The sequence below is a fragment of the Dreissena polymorpha genome, chromosome 7 (genome assembly GCF_020536995.1).
Source record: "Dreissena polymorpha isolate Duluth1 chromosome 7, UMN_Dpol_1.0, whole genome shotgun sequence".
NCBI lineage: Eukaryota > Metazoa > Mollusca > Bivalvia > Myida > Dreissenidae > Dreissena > Dreissena polymorpha.
Window position 1 is genome coordinate 3,024,896 of NC_068361.1, and position 18,303 is coordinate 3,043,198.

At 35.8% G+C, this 18,303-nt stretch overlaps 1 protein-coding gene across 20 annotated transcripts in view; it reads right to left on the reverse strand.

Moving 5' to 3' along the window:
- Positions 1-10,363: 10,363 nt before the first annotated feature.
- Positions 10,364-18,303, reverse strand: part of LOC127840107 (uncharacterized) — a 273,000-nt gene continuing 265,060 nt past the window's right edge. For 10 of the 20 annotated variants that reach the window (XM_052368549.1, XM_052368560.1, XM_052368548.1 and 7 more), the window contains one exon: positions 10,364-11,236. In XM_052368549.1, coding sequence (XP_052224509.1) covers positions 10,526-11,236 — 711 coding nt within the window. In that variant the 3' untranslated portion in view covers positions 10,364-10,525. Of the gene's footprint in view, positions 11,849-13,043; positions 13,138-18,303 lie in introns of all 20 variants that reach the window. The other 10 variants (XM_052368571.1, XM_052368570.1, XM_052368569.1 and 7 more) reach the window with 7 other exon arrangements.

Genomic DNA, 18,303 nt, shown 5'->3' on the forward strand with positions numbered 1-18,303 from the left:
GTTCATATACTGCAAACACAACATGTATGCAAAAGTAGTTTGTCGTAATTACAAATGGGTCGTGCTTTGTGAAAAAAGGTTTAACGCACAGGCTAATCAGGGACGACACTTTCCGTTGTTATGATATTTTTCGTTACAAGAAAGTCTCTTCTTAGTAAAGATCAAGTTGAGGCGGAAAGTGTCGTCCCTGGTTAGCCTTAGCGTACAGCACAGGCTAATCTAGGACGACACTTCACGCACATGCATTAAAACCCCCATTTTACAGAGCGCGGCTCAAATGTGCAAAGCTCTCATGCAGGTTAAGAACAGAACAAAATTGAAAATGTGTAATGAGTACAAGTATCTTAATAATGGGGATTTATTAAATTATCTGTTGAATGGCGTCTGCATCACATTAACGCTTGAAGCAGACGAAAACTGGATATTATATGACTTCCGGTATTACCGGTACACGAATAACGCCTTTATTATCGCTCCTAGTAGATCGGGTTTAATGGAAGGACGTTATATGTCGTAGTCCTCACAGGCTAATCAGGGACGACAGTTTCCGCCTAAACTAGTTGTTCGTTTAGAATATACTTCTTTTAAACGATAAATTCCATTAAAGCGACAGCACAGGCTAATCAGGAACGACATTTTGCACAAATGCATTAAGTCCAGTTTTCCCAGATCGATGCTCATTCATAAACCCCATACCATTAAAAATCTCGCATGTGAGTGTTGTTCACACACATGATTTTCACTATTCTGATGTGTCCGACATGGACCCTTGCCCTGTCCTATACATTGATGACAGTTGTGATAGTGTCAAAGCAAACGAGCTCAACTCAACTCCAGGGTTCATGGTCCTATTTAACAATTCTTTCAAAAAAGTAGCAATCATTCGGATATGTCCGATGCTTTTGTCAAGACCGGCACTTTCCAGTGAAATATTGGTCCGACTAAGCCGGTAGTTTTCATTATCAATTTGCAAAAGAATAACAACTCTTGCAGATAATTTTCTTTGATAGGGTTGTCTCGCTTTCTATGTGCATTTCTTACGCTCATTTGCAATTGTAAATTTAAAGGGGCCTTTTAACGTTATGTTAAATTGACAAAATTAAATAAAGTTATTTCAGATTCGCAAATTTTCGTTTTAGTTTTGATATTTGTGAGGAAACCGTAATACTGAAGATTTACCATTGTATGCATCTTTTGACGATTTAAAACCTGAAAATTATGAAGCGTTGCAACGCGAAACGATTGAATAATTTGGAGAGTTCTGCTGTTGTCGTGATATTTTGTGAAACTACCATGATTGCTTATATATTTATAAAAATACATCCGCCATGGTATGAACACGGATAGCCGAGTGGTCTTAGTGGCAGACTTTTACCCCAGGACTCCATGGGTCAGTGGTTGGAGCCAAGTTGAGGGTTACTTTTTTGTTTTCTTTTTAATTGTATTCTTGTGTTTTTTTTTTACTGGATCTTTTTAGATCCAATGTTTACAGTTAGCAATATAAAGCATTTAATGACAAACTCCAATACATGCCAAAATCTGTGAAAAGGCCCATTCAACAAATGAAAACTGATGGCATTGATTTCGAAGAATAATAAATTGACTACCAACATTAAACTTTGAAAAAGTTTTAAAGTACACAAATAAGTCAGTTCGAAGGTCGTTTGTGGTAAAAGCTCCCTGGAGTTTGAAAACAGTTTACAGCGATATTTTATTATTAAAAAACACAGTTTATGAGTGTGTGTTGTGTACTGCATTAACGAAAACAAGGAAACTTATTTGAGTCCAATTTTTCCTTGTAAAGAATGGGACCGACAACTTTGCTTTCGGGCCGGAAGTTGCAAGACCGGATGCCCGGCACTATTAATTTACTTTCCAGAAGACTGTTTTACTGAAGAAATAACCATGTAAGTTATTTTTTGTAATGATGCTTATTGGTGTAATGAATAGTTTATTTGAATAAATTTAATGAAATTATAGACATCGTATATGGCTTTAATCGCATATTATCAGGTATTATGACGTGGAGAACTGAATTTTCCGTCTGTGATGTTCATTGCAAGGTAAACGGGGCGCTGTAGAGCACAAGGCTCGTTCGCTGTACGTCAGTCCATAGTACGCCGTTTTCAAAGTACGTCATCGCATGACAAATGTCTTTTCTGTCACAGTGGTTGAATACCTAGTTAAATTTATAGCGAAATATCTAGCAAAATCTAACGATGCGAAATGTGAACCTTGGGGCGTGAGCGTCTCTGACCCCTTTACATGATTTTGTATAAACTTGTACAGGACTATTATCTTATGCCACATGTCAAATATAAAGTTCAAGGGTTTTGTTTGAGAGATTGGTTTTAAAGTTATTTTAAGTAACTTTTAGGATGCATATGATTCCACTTATGCAACTACATTATACATGTACAAGTTTTTTGTCTCTGGAGAGACTGACAGACGGACGGACTGTAGTTTACTTCGTAGCTGGGGTATAATACTGCTCACTGACGGAGCTTCACGCATAGTGCCATGTCTAAACTAAGTAGCATCAGGCTCAGTCCCACATAAGCATTCACATAAGATCATGATCGTGTTAAATAAAGGCTTAATCAGACATACCTTACACCATGCCCGTTTTTATAGAGGCTTAATCAGACATATTTAACATCATGCCCGTGTTTAATAGAGGCTTAATCAGACACACGTAACATCATGCTCGTTTTAAATAGAGGCTTAATCAGACATACGTAACATCATGCTCGTGTTTAATAGAGGCTTAATCAGACACACGTAACATCATGCTCGTTTTTAATAGAGGCTTAATCAGACATACGTAACATCATTATCGTGTTTAATAGAGGCTTAATCAGACAAACTTTACATCATGATCGTGTAATAGGCGCTTAATCAGACATACTTAACATCTTGCTCGTGTTCAATAGAGGCTTAATCAGACATGCTTCACATAATTATCGTGTTTAATAGAGGCTTAATCAGACATACCTCAAGTCATGATCGTGTTTAATAGAGGCTCAAGCAGACATACTTCACATCATGCTCGTGATGTGAAGTATGTCTGATGTCTCTATTAAACACGGGCATGATGTGAAGTATGTCTGATGTCTCTATTAAACACAGGCATGATATGAAGTGTGCCTGATGCCTCTATTAAACACGGGCATGATTTGAAGTATGTCTGTTGCCTCTATTAAACACGGGCATGATTTGAAGTATGTCTGATGCCTCTATTGAACACGGGCATGATGTGAAGTATGTCTGATGTCTCTATATTAAACACGGGCATGATGTGAAGTATGTCTGATGTCTCTATTAAATACGGGCATGATGTGAAGTATGTCTAATGCCTATATTAAACACGGGCATGATGTGAAGTATGTCTGATGCCTCTATTAAACACGGGCATGATGTGAAGTATGTCTGATGTCTCTTTTAAACACTGGCATGATGTGAAGTATGTCTGATGTCTCTATTAAACACTCGCATCTGACATCAGATATACTTCACATCATTCCCGTGTTAAATAGAGGCATCAGACATACTTCACATCATGCCCGTGTTTAATAGAGCCATCAGACATACTTCACACCATGCCCGTGTTTAATAGAGTCTTAAGAAGACATTATAGACTCCGTCATACTCTATGTTTAATAAGATTGTAACTTTTCTCCTCCGACTGAAGAAACAACTTATAAACACATTCATTTTGAAGATGTATGATTTTATTTATTAATTAAATATCAAATTCATATTTATTTTCATCTGTACATATATGTAAATGACAAATAATATAACGAACGAATGTGAATAAATGCGGCTCATGATACATGTACAAGCCATGTGACATCGTTCAGCACACGATTGTTTAAATACAAACCACGTGACAGATCATAAAACAAATGTAACACGTGACTGATTGAGTAAACATGCATCGTGCATCTTATGTTCTTTCATTTCCAATTCAGACCGAAGACCAATGTGAACACATTTACAGCAGCAATCATGTACTGACAAGTTAATACCTTAAAACATGTTTACTGAATTACATGGACGATTTGTGAAAATATATGAGATAAGCTCTAGTGAAGTCATGAAGGAAATACATCATTATTTCGTATATGTCTCCGCCTATCACCGATACTCCTTGTGCATTTTATATTTAGATACTGCATCAAAGATCACATTTCGCGATTTCTTTTCGTTAGATGCGCATATGTTAAGTAATGTACATATATTATTTTTAATATCGATGTTTATTACAGCATATATTCCATTTCGATATTAATGTCAAGGATTTCAAAATGCAATTGTTTTTTATTTAAATTGTTGACCCCTTTACTGTTTCGTACCCCATATGAATGATGCATATCCTAGCCTGAAAAAATCTTCAATTAAAGGACAGTTTAAATCTAATGAGAAATATGCCTCTTGTAAAAATGCAATGTCCGTATTTTGGCACAGTAGGCATTGTTTATCTCTAGCATGTTTTGAGCGGTCTCTTATGCTGCGTTTACACTATGTTCCCGGCGACCACGGCAATCACGTTTCGGGCCACCGTGGAGGAAACGGGATGAACGTAAGGCAACGTAGGGAAACGGGATAGCCAAACGTAACACAACTGTCTAAAAAATTGCCACGGCAGCCACGGCGGAAATGAGAAACGTGATAGAACTTTTTAAACGCAACAAAACTTGACATTGCGTAGCAGGCCGTGACAGAATCCGAAAAGGGTCCGTACTCTGACGGGAATCCTATTCATTCCCCGACATGTTGAGTTTCTATCAAGTTTTGTTACGTTTTGTTACGTTTTTTCAAGATTACCACGGCAAGCTATGATAATTGACAGCCGATTTGCTACGTGTTTATTCCGACCCGTTGCCGTGTGTTGCGTTTTGCAGGCAGATGCATTACGGCCAGTTGAGTTGTTGTACGGCCTGACACGATTCGCGCGGTCTAAAGATGAGTATATAAAAGCCGTGCTATTCAGGAAACTTTCATTTCAACTCCACCGACTTCAATCCATATGAAACGATACTTGGTATCTACTAATGCAAGGTGAGGGATGCTGTAAAATCCCTTATAGTTGTGGTACAGGGAACCTGTGTTTGGTGGCTTGCTGATAGCAACATGCTTAATGTCTAGAGCCCCAACTGCATGTGGCAAATTCCACTTGTCTTCAAATTCCTGGGAGATAGATCTCCACTCATCGGTGCCACAGCAACGGTGAACACTTCGTCGTTGTAGGCCTGGACAATAGCGATGCATACTTCAGGAACCATATGACAAATTGCTGTGTTACTGCACCGAAACGCATAGGAGAGTGACATAAGTGTCCCCTCCTGTAGCCAAATGCCTCAGAGTCAGTGCCAGTTTCAATCCAGGTGTAAGGGCAGAGCAAAACTTCGTATCTTGTCTTAAGATGACTTGAGATATCCTTTCAAGGATCTCGTCGAATGGTTCTGGGGGGGGGGGGGCACCCTCAGATAATTCTGAAAGGTGTTGATATCTTCATTGCGGAGTTCCCTGGTAAGAAATACATCAAAGTGCCCTTGCTGCTACCTTCTAGCTTCCGATAGCCATGGACGAAACCACAGGGACCTTGGCCTCCTTCTTCGTCTTTTCCCGGATTTTTGTGCTTCTTTCAGCTCTTTACAACGCAAAGATTTTATTAATGCTGCAAATAAGCAGGTAAACACAAAATCATTCTCGTCGTTCACATCCATGTCACTGGAATTATTTTGTTATAATTAATACTGTTGCTTGAGAGTTTTATTTTATACCGGGAGCACAATCGGATGTCCACGTTTGATCCGCACGGTACCTTATTAGAACGTAACAAATGAATGATAAACGTGTACAACGATTCAGACCTGCATGACAAACGCAAACAACGTGCAGGAACTTAACAGAACACATCGTTCCTTGACGCAACATTTATACATCCGTGGCAGACCGTGGATGAAAACTTAGCGCACCGTCGAAGGGCCGCGTTTTCGCTTCGACGGCACGTCACGGATACATTGATAAAACGTGAGGAAACTTAGCACAACCTAGCAAACCTTGGATTTAAGGTCAATAATTGCAACAGTCACACGGCGCGATACGTTTCGGACAAAACGGACTGCCTTGGCTGCCGGGAACATAATGTAAACGCAGCATTACGGCTATGGCATTGAGGGAAAATTGATGATTGCAGAGTAAAAAGCTGGTGTAAATATCGGTAAGCTTATAAAATAATAAGCATGGTATTTCCAAAACAACAAAGTGATACATTCTAGCCGCTCTCTGTGAAAACGGGGCTTTATTCACGTGCGTAAATTGTGTTTTCAAATCAGCCTGTGCAGTCCGAGCGGGCTAATCAGGAACGACACTTTCGCTTATTTGTACTTTTCGTTGTAAGGTTGTATGTGCTTAGCACAAATCCAGTATATGCGGAAAGTGTCGTCTCTTATAAGCCTGTGCATATTGCACATGCTTTATTGTGTGCTGGGACACCAATTTACGCACATTCATTAAGCCCCATTTGCCATTTGCACATGGCCGCTCAACGATGTCTCGTGCAGAACTGTAAAGCTCTGTAAATCGCTCATGAGAACTATGAACAACTCGCAAAGTTTCGTAAAACGTGACTGGTTTCATCTGGGACTAGGCTCGCGACGGACAGTCGACTTCCGGGAGTCAGAATATCATATTATACCGAAAACCCTCAAAACCTCTTTAAACCGGACAAATTGTTCGGTCCCATTTTTTTCTCTAAAAAACCATGCGTTCAATATCTCCTCAAACCGGAATACCCTTAATTCCGAATACCGGTCTTTCTTTGGATCAAAATTGGGTCATTATATACGTTTATGTACCTATCTAAGCCAGTCAGAACCGTTTATTACACCTGAGACCTAGAGTAAAAACTTGTGAATAGCGGATTAAAGACGCGTGAAAGGAATAAAGTTGGTCGAAAATTTTGCCAACTGTAAAAATCGCAAAACAATTTCAAGACACTTGGCCTGTGATGTACATATCGTTTAATAGAAGTGATAATACTGATTATGATTTCTGATTACTAACAACAATAGGGTCCTTTAGTTATTTTGTTTTTGATTTTGGAAGCTGAGCTAAATTTTAAATAAGCTTAATGCGAGTTAATTTTGAATTGTTTATTACAATTGCTAATTTAATGTTATATAAAATTGTGATTTGCTGAGTTCTTGAAGTAGTTGAATTTTGATATTATTTTTTTTTATATTGGCCATTAACATAACTAAGACTAAAACGTCCGAAACGCATTCTAAGTGAAGGCGTGTGGAATCGTCTCTAGGAAAATCAAATTGATAAAAGAATAAGAGATATTGCCTAAACCCACACTCAAGATGCTGTCAGAATATGAGATAGGAAAGTCGACGATCGGGAATATCATGCGAAAGAAGTCTGTTTACATGTCTCGTTGGTTGTTCTTATATAATACAATATGAATGAATGTTTTTATATAAATAAGCTATTAATATTGGCTGAAAGTGTGTGTTTTTTTCCACATTATGCTATGTAATTGACCTTCTAAAAGTAAAGTAGTCGATTTTCCCTCTAAACCGGAATCCTCTCTTAACCGTAATTTCTGCTCGGTCCCGGAGGTGTCCGGTTTAGAGGGGCTCCACTGTTTTCGGCGTTTCAAATCACTGGAATCGTGATCACGTGGTAATAAATGTGCGTGTGAGTAGACGCACGTGCGTTAGTTGCGACAAGTTGACGAATCCGTTTTGTTCATTCAAAACTTCTATCTAATTGCTGTTAAATCGACATATTATGTACCAACAATATCATGTTAGTAGCCTGTAACGAAACGTCATGTTTTGCTCAGTGCTCGTGGTGCGGTACCGATGTATACAAAATTCAAATCACTCAATTGTGTAAGTACCACTAGTATTAACAATACGATGTGATGCATAACGGATAGATTTCATTGATCGATACCAAGCGATATTAACACGTGTGCGCTGGTACACTCATTAATTCTGGATGATCTAATGAGCCTCGTAATGGGAAAATGGGACTAAATGCATGTGCGTAAAGTGTCCGCACATGTTAATCTTGAACGACACTTTTCGCTTAAACTACATTTTCTCCAATAAAAGACTTCATTTCAGCGACGCTAATATGCGTTATGACTGGTTTTCGCCAAACGCGGCTCTTATATTTCTTGTGATCGCAAAATACTCATGTTTGCGTATTTGCCTTTGCTTTTTGGGATTCATCATTATGTAAATATAGAAATATGTACTTCATAGATGGCATGTCTGAATATTTGAATATGTTTTACATATAAATATACATATAAATATGCTTGAATATATCATATATAATACATATATTTGTGCGACAAATTCATATTGTATTCACGTTGAAAATAAAACGTGAAATAGATTTTATTAAATACGCAGAACTGATTGATACAAACATTGTCATTGTTTTATTCTAAATCTCATCAGTAAGGATTCAGTATTCATATAGATATTTTCAAGTACAACCATGTCGCGTGCACTCGCTATATTTATGTAAGGGAGGCTACCGCGCTTGCAGTTAACTACAAGCATATAGAAAGTAGTCTCCATTCTTCAAGCAGACCAGTGAATATCTAATGAACAAAAAAATGTTTTTCTAACCGCATGCACACATACGTATTCAAAAATAAAGTCACAGCAAGTACCCTACAGAGAATTTAGTCTTCAAATAAATGTTTCTCATTGTACTGTGTGTAGAATTAAACAACAAAAATATTTAAAAACACCATAACTTGAACTAGACAGTAGCTGGAAAAAATATTTCTTGCTGTCTTACAATTATTTTGAATGTAAAAAGTACTAATGAATCAGATATTTCAAAAACTATTTCGTATGAACTATCTGCATTTTGTTCAAATATATTGTTCTTGACTGTGATTAAAATAATAATTAAATAACATATGTTTGTATTTTTATATTAAAAGAAATCATTTATTCATGCACATCTGTACAAACTAAAGTCTAACAGCTAAAGGAAATTACACATTAAGCATTTCACATCAAATTCTACAAAATTGACAATTTAAATTAGACATTTCACATTCCACCGTTCGAATTGAACTATTGTTTCGTTTACAATAACAAGTTCACATTTAACATTTCACACGAAATATTTACCATTGAATGTTCCACATTTAACTTTATATATATACCTTTGAACAGTCAACTGTTCACTTCAAACTCTCGTCTCATTCACAAGACATGTTTTTTAGTTAAACATTTACGTCGCCCCCAACTTTGGGGCCAGATAGCAGCTCTGGTTTTCTCCAGATCGTCAAGGGAAATAACTGAGTGTGAACTCTCCTCAAGGAAGATAATCTGGTGAGAATGTTGTGTTCAAGTAGCGGTTCTTTAGGGGTATGAAAATTGTAGTGGTAGGAAGGGAGGGAGCTATTCAGGCTGCTCACTAGTACCAAATGATGAACATTAGGCCGTTTAGAATTCAACATAGTTAGAAAGGTCTTAAAATTAACTTGATTCAATAGGGGACAACAAACACATCAAAATGCTATTTAGACAGAACCTGTACTAAAGGCATGTTTATAGATTTATATCAAAAAAATATATTTATATAATACACAGATAAAATACAATATAAATTATTTGATACATCAACTGCAAAAATTAGCTACAACAACAAAATGGGTAAAAAGGAAATCTATACTGACTGTATTATTAAATTCTTAGCAAATTTGCGTAAATGGTTTTCAAGTGCACGCAATAACAACATAAACAATTCAGCACTTAGATTCGTGAAATTGTATCTCAACAATAGCATGTCAGGTTGACATATGAAGCAACCTCTTAACTAAATAAATGTGCGGACATTTGATCATATAACACAAGCCGGCTTAACATATTGTCAACCCTTGTTGTATCTTGAAATGAACATCTTCATGACGTACAAGCTAATGTAGAGCACAGTTCAAGGGTGCATCGTTTCGTAGTATCGATGAAACGTTCCCAAAAATACAAAAAATACATTTAATAAGAAGTACAAAACCATATCTTTATACTTAATGGATAAGTATTGGCATGTTGTTCTCTTATATTGACAGACATATTTAACCTGCTTTCACTTTAACTTTGTGTTGATTTGGGTTACAATTCTTACATTAAGGCATGTCCAACAAAACACATATGTACATAGTTTAAGACCCTAGATAGCATTCAACATGGGGATACCATTTTCCGAGAGCCCACTTGTTTGAAAAGTATTTTATCGTGAAATGTGATCAATGTTTTAAATCAGCACTTTATCATCGTTTCGTCGTTTTATATACATTATAGGAACAATACAACATTTTTCACAATTTTATATGAACTGTTTTGTTAACGAAGTTTACATTTCCATTGTATTCTGCCAAACAATAAATCTCAATTACCAACAGACGATTACTCCTTACATCTATATTTGTGAGTTCCAAGTGCAAGTCAAATGGCTGTTGATATGTGTAATCGTTCTACATCAACATACTAATCCATACATCCCATAGATCATTTACTCGACTCCCTTCCATAATCATCCTCATCCCAACCTCCATCAAAATCTCAAACCGACGTCTGAGTAGTGCCTGCATAATAACATCCGTCTCAAAATCCATGCCGAGGGTCAATCTGTTCATGCATATCAGCTGCAGCATCTCCAGCTCTATTTTCCTCTCGCTGTACCATCGTAGTGGCTCAGGGTGAGCTATGATGGCTTGTCGTATCTTCGGTAGTCTGAGTATGAGCCTCGGACCTTCGGTCATCATTTCATCAATAGTAGCTATCCAAGAAAGCTTCTGCTCATGCTCCAAAGCACAGGCTGCCATTAGATTTCGCTCCGGAATCATGTAATATGGCAGCTCCTTCGTATCTATAGCAACTCTTAGTGCATATAATCCTTCATGCAGCCAGTGAAACAGACTTCTTTCATTAAACAATGATTGTGGGTTATTTTCTGCTATCCATAATACAATATTTTTCACTATAAACGATGTAACCTCTTTCTTACAAGGTTTTAGTACATCATTCTTCACCATTTTTAATAAAACATACAGTTTCACTTGAGTGTCATGGAGATTGTTTACCAGTACGTTTTCTCCGGTGTTGAAACACATTCTCCATTCAACAGGTTCATAATCGCTGCCTTTGACCCCAACAGGAGAAACAAATGCTCCGAGTGATACAACCTCCTGAACAACGTCAGATGTTGGCCAGTTGCGATGTCTTGCTGCCCATCTTGTAAGGATGCTGGGGCAGTAAAAGTGTAGTGCACCCACTCTATCTTGATGTTCAAAACCATTAATTGTTACTGGCGCAGACGGTCCCGCACGCTCATGTCCCACACAGGATTCGTGACGTGCGTTCAACAACTGATTAACATATAAGTCACTGCTTAATAGTCCACTACCATATCCATCATCACACAAGGCATTGTACACCATTGTAGGAATAACTGTACCGTATCTCTCTAATAGCAATCTACAGTGTCCATGGTAACTAATACGACTGCATGATCTAAATATGTTTTTCTCGCCAGGAACAATACTTGAATCAACACCTTCTTCTAAACATATTGCATGATTTGTAACACTCATTGAGTCTAAATCACTCTCCTGATAGTTGGTAAGACCCTCAGCCTTGCTACCCGTAGTGATCCACGTTGCACCACCACCCGCACGTGCAGTCATATGCCTGTCCCAAGCCTTGTATGCGTCTATCCGAGCCTGTCGGATGTGAGGCCCATAGCCCAGAACATTCATCAGAATACATGTCTCTGCAGACAATTGCTCAAATTGAAACTGAAATGTGTTTTAATAAATGATATACAAAGTGATATGCATGTATAGAGATTAACAGGCTACTGTCACATTTTGTAATACAGTAAGTGAGCCTTGGAAACAACTTAACGGCGAGCCTTGCAAATTAGATTTTTCGTGTGTGCCGAGCCTGATATATTACATAACGATAGGAGAGTTACCTGTTTTTCTCTTTGCCAGACAGCCATGTCCGCATAATACAATAAATAATAACATATACAAGCTTACGACGGTTCATTTGTTTTAGCGGAAATGAACTTGCAGTATAACGTTTGACGTGTTAATTTAGACGTCATTAGAAATCCGGCATATCTTTTGTAAAATACGATTTTGCTGTTCGAGTTGATTTTTTCCTAAAATATAATTCATCTTGGAATCGAAGTGTTTGTTTTGTTGCTTGTGAGTCAATATAACGGAAAATGACGTAAGTCAAAAACACTAACTGATATAAACGCCTATTGATACATATCAGCGTAAGGGTATGTTAAAACAAGAAATGAATTCATAAGTATGCGTCTTTGTAATTCTAAGATGTCCAACAGAAGGATTTGTATATTTCAGAGACCTGTCCACCCTTAAGGTAAACCGACAAAATTGAAAAAAAAGGTTCAGATTTGCAATTATTTGCTGTAGTTATGTAATTTTCGAAGAAGCAATAATACTGAACATTTACCATACTCTAAAATATCCATTACATGCATCTTTTGACGATTTTAACACCTGAAAATTATAAATCTTTGCTAACGGGAAACGATTGAATAATTTGGAGTGTTTTGTTGTCATTGTCGTTATTTTGTGACAAGGCGTGTATTGCTTATAAAAAGTTTAAAATACATAATCCTCTATATACGCATGGATGGTAGATTGGTTTAAGCACTACGCTTGTATTCAATTGTCGGTGTTTGGCGCTTAGGTAAGTTTAACTTTTTTTTAAATGTGATTATTGTTTTATACTTGAACTCTTTATTTCGATATTTACATTTATCAATTAGAAGCATGTAATGACAAATGTCAAAACATGACAAAATCTGTGAACAAATCCCATTTTATCATTATGTGATGAAATAACAGAAATATACTCATATGTACAATATATAAAACCGAAGCCTGTGTTTACATATCAATACAATTAATCCGAATTTAATATAAAGAATACTAACTCGAGGGACCATCTTACCACAGTGGGACTGCAGGACACATTGCCTTGTCTAGGGATCCCTCCTGGTACATCACGTATTACACCTCCATCAGCCATTTGTACGCTGCTGTAGCTAGATTCGAGACACCAAATAGTAAATTAGTTAACATCGTAATCATTGGCGTCGTACTGAGGCGACTAGTATGTAATACGTTTTTTTTCGCTTATGGGAGGAGAAGTTATTTTACGGATCAATGTATATATTTTTATTGTCAGAATATCTTGCATAGTGGTGATTTTTTTTTGTAAATTAGTGTAAATAAGTACTGCATTTGTGCCTATTACATTTACCACAACATTTATTGACAATAATGCAAAGCCAATTCTTTTAATTAATAACTGATAACAGGGACTTGGCAATAATAAAAGATCACTGGGACTGGGCAAAAACGCGGACCGGTGGAAATTTCAGGTATTGTATAAAAACAAAAAATAGTCAAAATATATTTATTTTGTGGTTTTTTCTAACAATAGCGCCGACTTTTGCTGTTCGAGTTTTGGTTAACGCGTATTTTCTTCAATTTTACAAGACGACAGCGATTACACAGTTTATTGCTTTATCATTATGTACACACCGGTCTTACTGACAATAACGTAGTGACGTCACCATCTATGTATAGAATGATTGCTTTATTGATAACCGTTACACTTCAGTCACTTATTAATATCTTAGTTAGAAGGTGATTTTTCAAGCGGTTCCGTAGTGTAGTGGTTGCACGCTCGCTTCACATGTGAGAGGTCCAAGCTTCGAGCCCCAGTAGAATCAAATTATTTTATTTGTGTTCTATGTTAACTTTTTGTTTTGATGTAGACATTTTAGTTTAAATAAATATGCTGTTTTATTGTAACCATTTGTTTGTTTTTACTATGCCCATGAAATATATGTGTGAGAGGGTGGGGGGGGGGGGTTCGTAAACACATTAAAACTTTTACAGTGTTTTCATATCAATGAGTACTCAACTCCTATCGTAAATGAGCAACGTAAGAATAAGTTCAAAATGATCTCCCCTTGAAGTTGAGAAAAATATGAAATTACGCTTACAAGATGAAGCAGATTTTTTTTAAACCTACACAGTTCTGTTCCATTAATGAAAACTGCACACGGATGCCAGTAAAAAAAAGGAAACCAATGTTAATAAAATGAACTATGAAATATTTAGGGGTTACAACACAAAATCATAGATAATGGTTATTTGGGGGTTATAACACAGCATCATAGATAATGCTTATTTGTGGGTTATAACACAAAATCATAGATATTGGTTATACCAGTATCTTTTTCTGTTTTGTTTAAAATAATCGGCCAATATATAACTATTAACAGTAGAAAAAAAATCGTTCCATCTAACTTCATTGAGTGCCTTTTACACTGAAATTCCCGACGCCCTTTGATACTTTGCATCAATACTTATCTTGTATGTTAATAGTGATATGTTGGCGGTATATGCATAACAATGTCTGCAGTATACAGTTGTTTTACAGGAAATCAAGAATGTTCAATAGAACAACTACGCTGAACAGTATACCATATTGATATGTAAACAGATCTGCATTGACACGTCTGCACTACAATATATGTGGAAATAAAATACGAAAAGTACCGTAATAATACTGCAAATTTGATGTTGCGTTTAATTAATTGAAGTAATATGTCCTTGAAAAGTGCGAATATATGTGCATATGCTCGTTTCCGTCCTACATTATATATGCATTAATGTATAATTACAACTAAAATAATAATAATGTATTCGTGGGGATATTGTGTGCTTAAATAAGTGACTATCTGATGCGATTAATACGTGTATGATTAATGGGCTACATACGTCTTGAATGCATGTGTTTATCATTTAATTTTAAAGGTCTTCGAATTAAAAGTACAACTGAACGTCCTTATTAATTGAATAGCTTTATATTATATAATATTTAAGACGAAATCCTTCTCATTTGTCAGTTCCAAAGTAACATTACTGAAACGGCGAAGTCTTGTACCACAAAACAACGAAGGAAATTTACCTGTTAGCGAAAAGACTTATTTCTAGGACAACGGTCCCCCCCCCCCCCGACGCCCCCCCCCAAATGAAACAACGCTTATCCTTCTTGTCTGGCCCTTTTGATATGTTTATTTTTAAATAAATCAAACACAAACGGTGGTGAATATAATTATTCAGTCTAAATATTTAGTTGTTCTTCGATAACTTGTATCAAAGGATGACTTATTTGGAAATAAAAAACTCCGTGTAAAGTATGTATATGAGGGTGAATGTAAATGTAAATGTTAAAACACGTTTTAATGAAACCCAGTGTCCTTTTATTCCAGGCCATATAAGCCTTTCTTAATTTGTCGTTAAACTTTATGTAGAACAAAAGATGTGTTTGTAAGAAACACAATGACCCCCTATTGCGCCGCTTTGAAACCATATATTTGACCTTTGACCCTGAAGGATGACCTTGACCTTTCACCACTCAAAATGTGCAGCTCCATGAAAAACACATGCATGATAAATGTCAAGTTGCTATCTTCAATATTTCAAAAGTTAACCAAGGTTAAAGTTTTGGGACATAATGACAGAGTGACAGAATGACAGACCGACAGGCCAAAAACAATATGTCCACAATCATTAGATCCGGGGGCATAAAAAGATCATTTTCATATATTGGCGGTTTTTCTGATCAAATGTGTATTTGAAAAAAGCTAAAAAATCGTTAATTCTTGACAATTAAAAAATCCAATTTTATTATTCACTTTGGTCCTGAAATCAGCGTATCACTGTCTTCATTTTCCTTTTATTAAATTACATTTTCTTTAATAGATGATCTAATTTATTATATTCATATTATTGTATCTATGTTCATGATATGTATGTGTTCATCTCATGTTATGAAATTTATGGTTCATCATCTAAGGACAACATTTACACACAAGTACCATTACACAAATCGCAAGGTCTTAACACTATCATTGAAGGTGAGAAACGTTATTTAATGCGAGACGATGCGTACCGTAAGTCGGAAGATCTTAACATTACTGTTTTAAGTCAATATAAATTTCGATATTTACGTAGATCGAAACAGAATAACACCATTAATTAAATTTAGATAACTGTTATGTGTTCAAATTATGCCTTGTATATTAATGAACGATTGATTTATTTGCATTTACAAAGTTTATTTATATACATGAACACATCTATTTACATCGGCTAAAATCCCTCATCGCAGAACAACTCACGTGACCATACTTTAGAAATGTATATTACATAGTCTGACTGTATATGGGCTATTGCAATTGAAATTGTATAACCTATTCATGCAAATGTTTACACAATAACTATTTGAATATACTTCAAGACTAAGCACATTGTACAAGCATTATTATACCATTGTTTATAAGTAGATCGTTTTAGAAAGTAAGTAACCCTCAAAACAGCCTTACACCAAGATGTCGATATAATTTCAATTATGGAATGCCTAAATGTTTCACATCTGAAGACAATATAAAAATGAACGAATAACAACACAGAGAACACATTAACACAAAGAAAATAAACAAAAAGGGTACATAACGAATATATACCTTAATATGTATCTTACCGCGTACAATTCTTTCTTTAGCATCAACGTACTTAAATAAAAATGGCATCTATACTGTATTTCTTTACAATGCCCTGTCTATTGCCGTGTAGTATTTAACGTCACTAACATATATAAATAGTGTTGAGCTACTTACCTAATATTGAAACATTCGTGGTCTGCATGCGACCTGGCTTAGTCAATGTCAGAGAAATGAGTATCATGCACGAAGTAATATAAAGTGAGCACGACAGGGTTCGACACATGTTGACTGTGCATATCAAATTATTTTATACAGCAGAAAGTATTACTTTATATGATCAAGTGTGAAATGTAAATAACAATATCAATAAAACTTGATTGTAATTATTTATTAAAAAGTCGGTTGCGATGCATTATTACATTTCGGGTCGACAGTAACAACCCGTTTTGTCATAAAAACCCCGAAATGTAATCAATTGTTTCATGTCCATTAAATCAGAGATACATACTTTTTTAGAAGTTTTTTTCATGTTTAATTTAGTTTTAGAGTAGGTATTGAATGTTCCCCCGACCTTTGTTCTTATAGACTCCATCAACAAATCATGAAAGTAATAATGTTTACAAAGTGTGTTGCGATGCATTATTACATGTCGGGTCGACAGTAACAACCCGTTTTGTAATTAAAACCCGAAATGTAATAAATGTTATCATGTCCATTAAATCAGAGATTCAGACTTTTTTGAAGTTATTTTCATGTTTAAATTAGTTTTAGAGTAGGTATTGACTGTTCCCCCGACCTTTGTTCTTATAAACTCCATAAAAAAAATCATGAATGTAATAATTTATTACAAAGTGGGTTGCGATGCATTATTACATTTCGGGTCGACAGTAACGATCCGTTTTGTAATAAAATCCCGAAATGTAATAAATGTTATCCTGTCCATTAAATCAGAGATACAGACTTTTTTAGAAGTTATTTTCATGTTTAAAATATTTTTAGAGTAGGTTTTGACTTTTCCCCGACCTTTGTTCTTATAGACTCCATCAAAAAATCATGAATGTAATAATTTATTACAAAGTGGGTTGCGATGCATTATTACACTTCGGGTCGACATTAACAACCCGTTTTGTAATAAAACCCCGAACTGTAATAACTTTTATCAAGTCCATTAAATCAGAGATACATACTTTTTTAGAAGTTTTTTTCATGTTTAAATTAGTTTCAGGGTAGGTATTGACTGTTCCGCCGACCTTTGTTCTTATAGACTCCGTCAACAAATCATGAATGTAATAATTTATTACAAAGTGTGTTGCGATGCATTATTACATTTCGGGTCGACAGTAACAACCCGTTCTGTAATAAAAATCCGAAATGTAATAAATGTTATCATGTCCATTAAATCAGAGATACAGACTTTTTTGAAGTTATTTTTATGTTTAAATTAGTTTTATAGTAGGTATTGACTGTTGCCCCGACCTTTGTTCTTATAGACTCCATCAACAAATCATGAATGTAATAATTTATTACAAAGTGGGTTGCGATGCATTATTACATTTCGGGTCGACAGTAACAAACCGTTTTGTAATAAAACCCCGAAATGTAATAAATTGTATCAAGTCCATTAAATTAAAGATACAGACTTTTTTAGAAGTTATTTTCATGTTTAAATTAGTTTTAGAGTAGGTA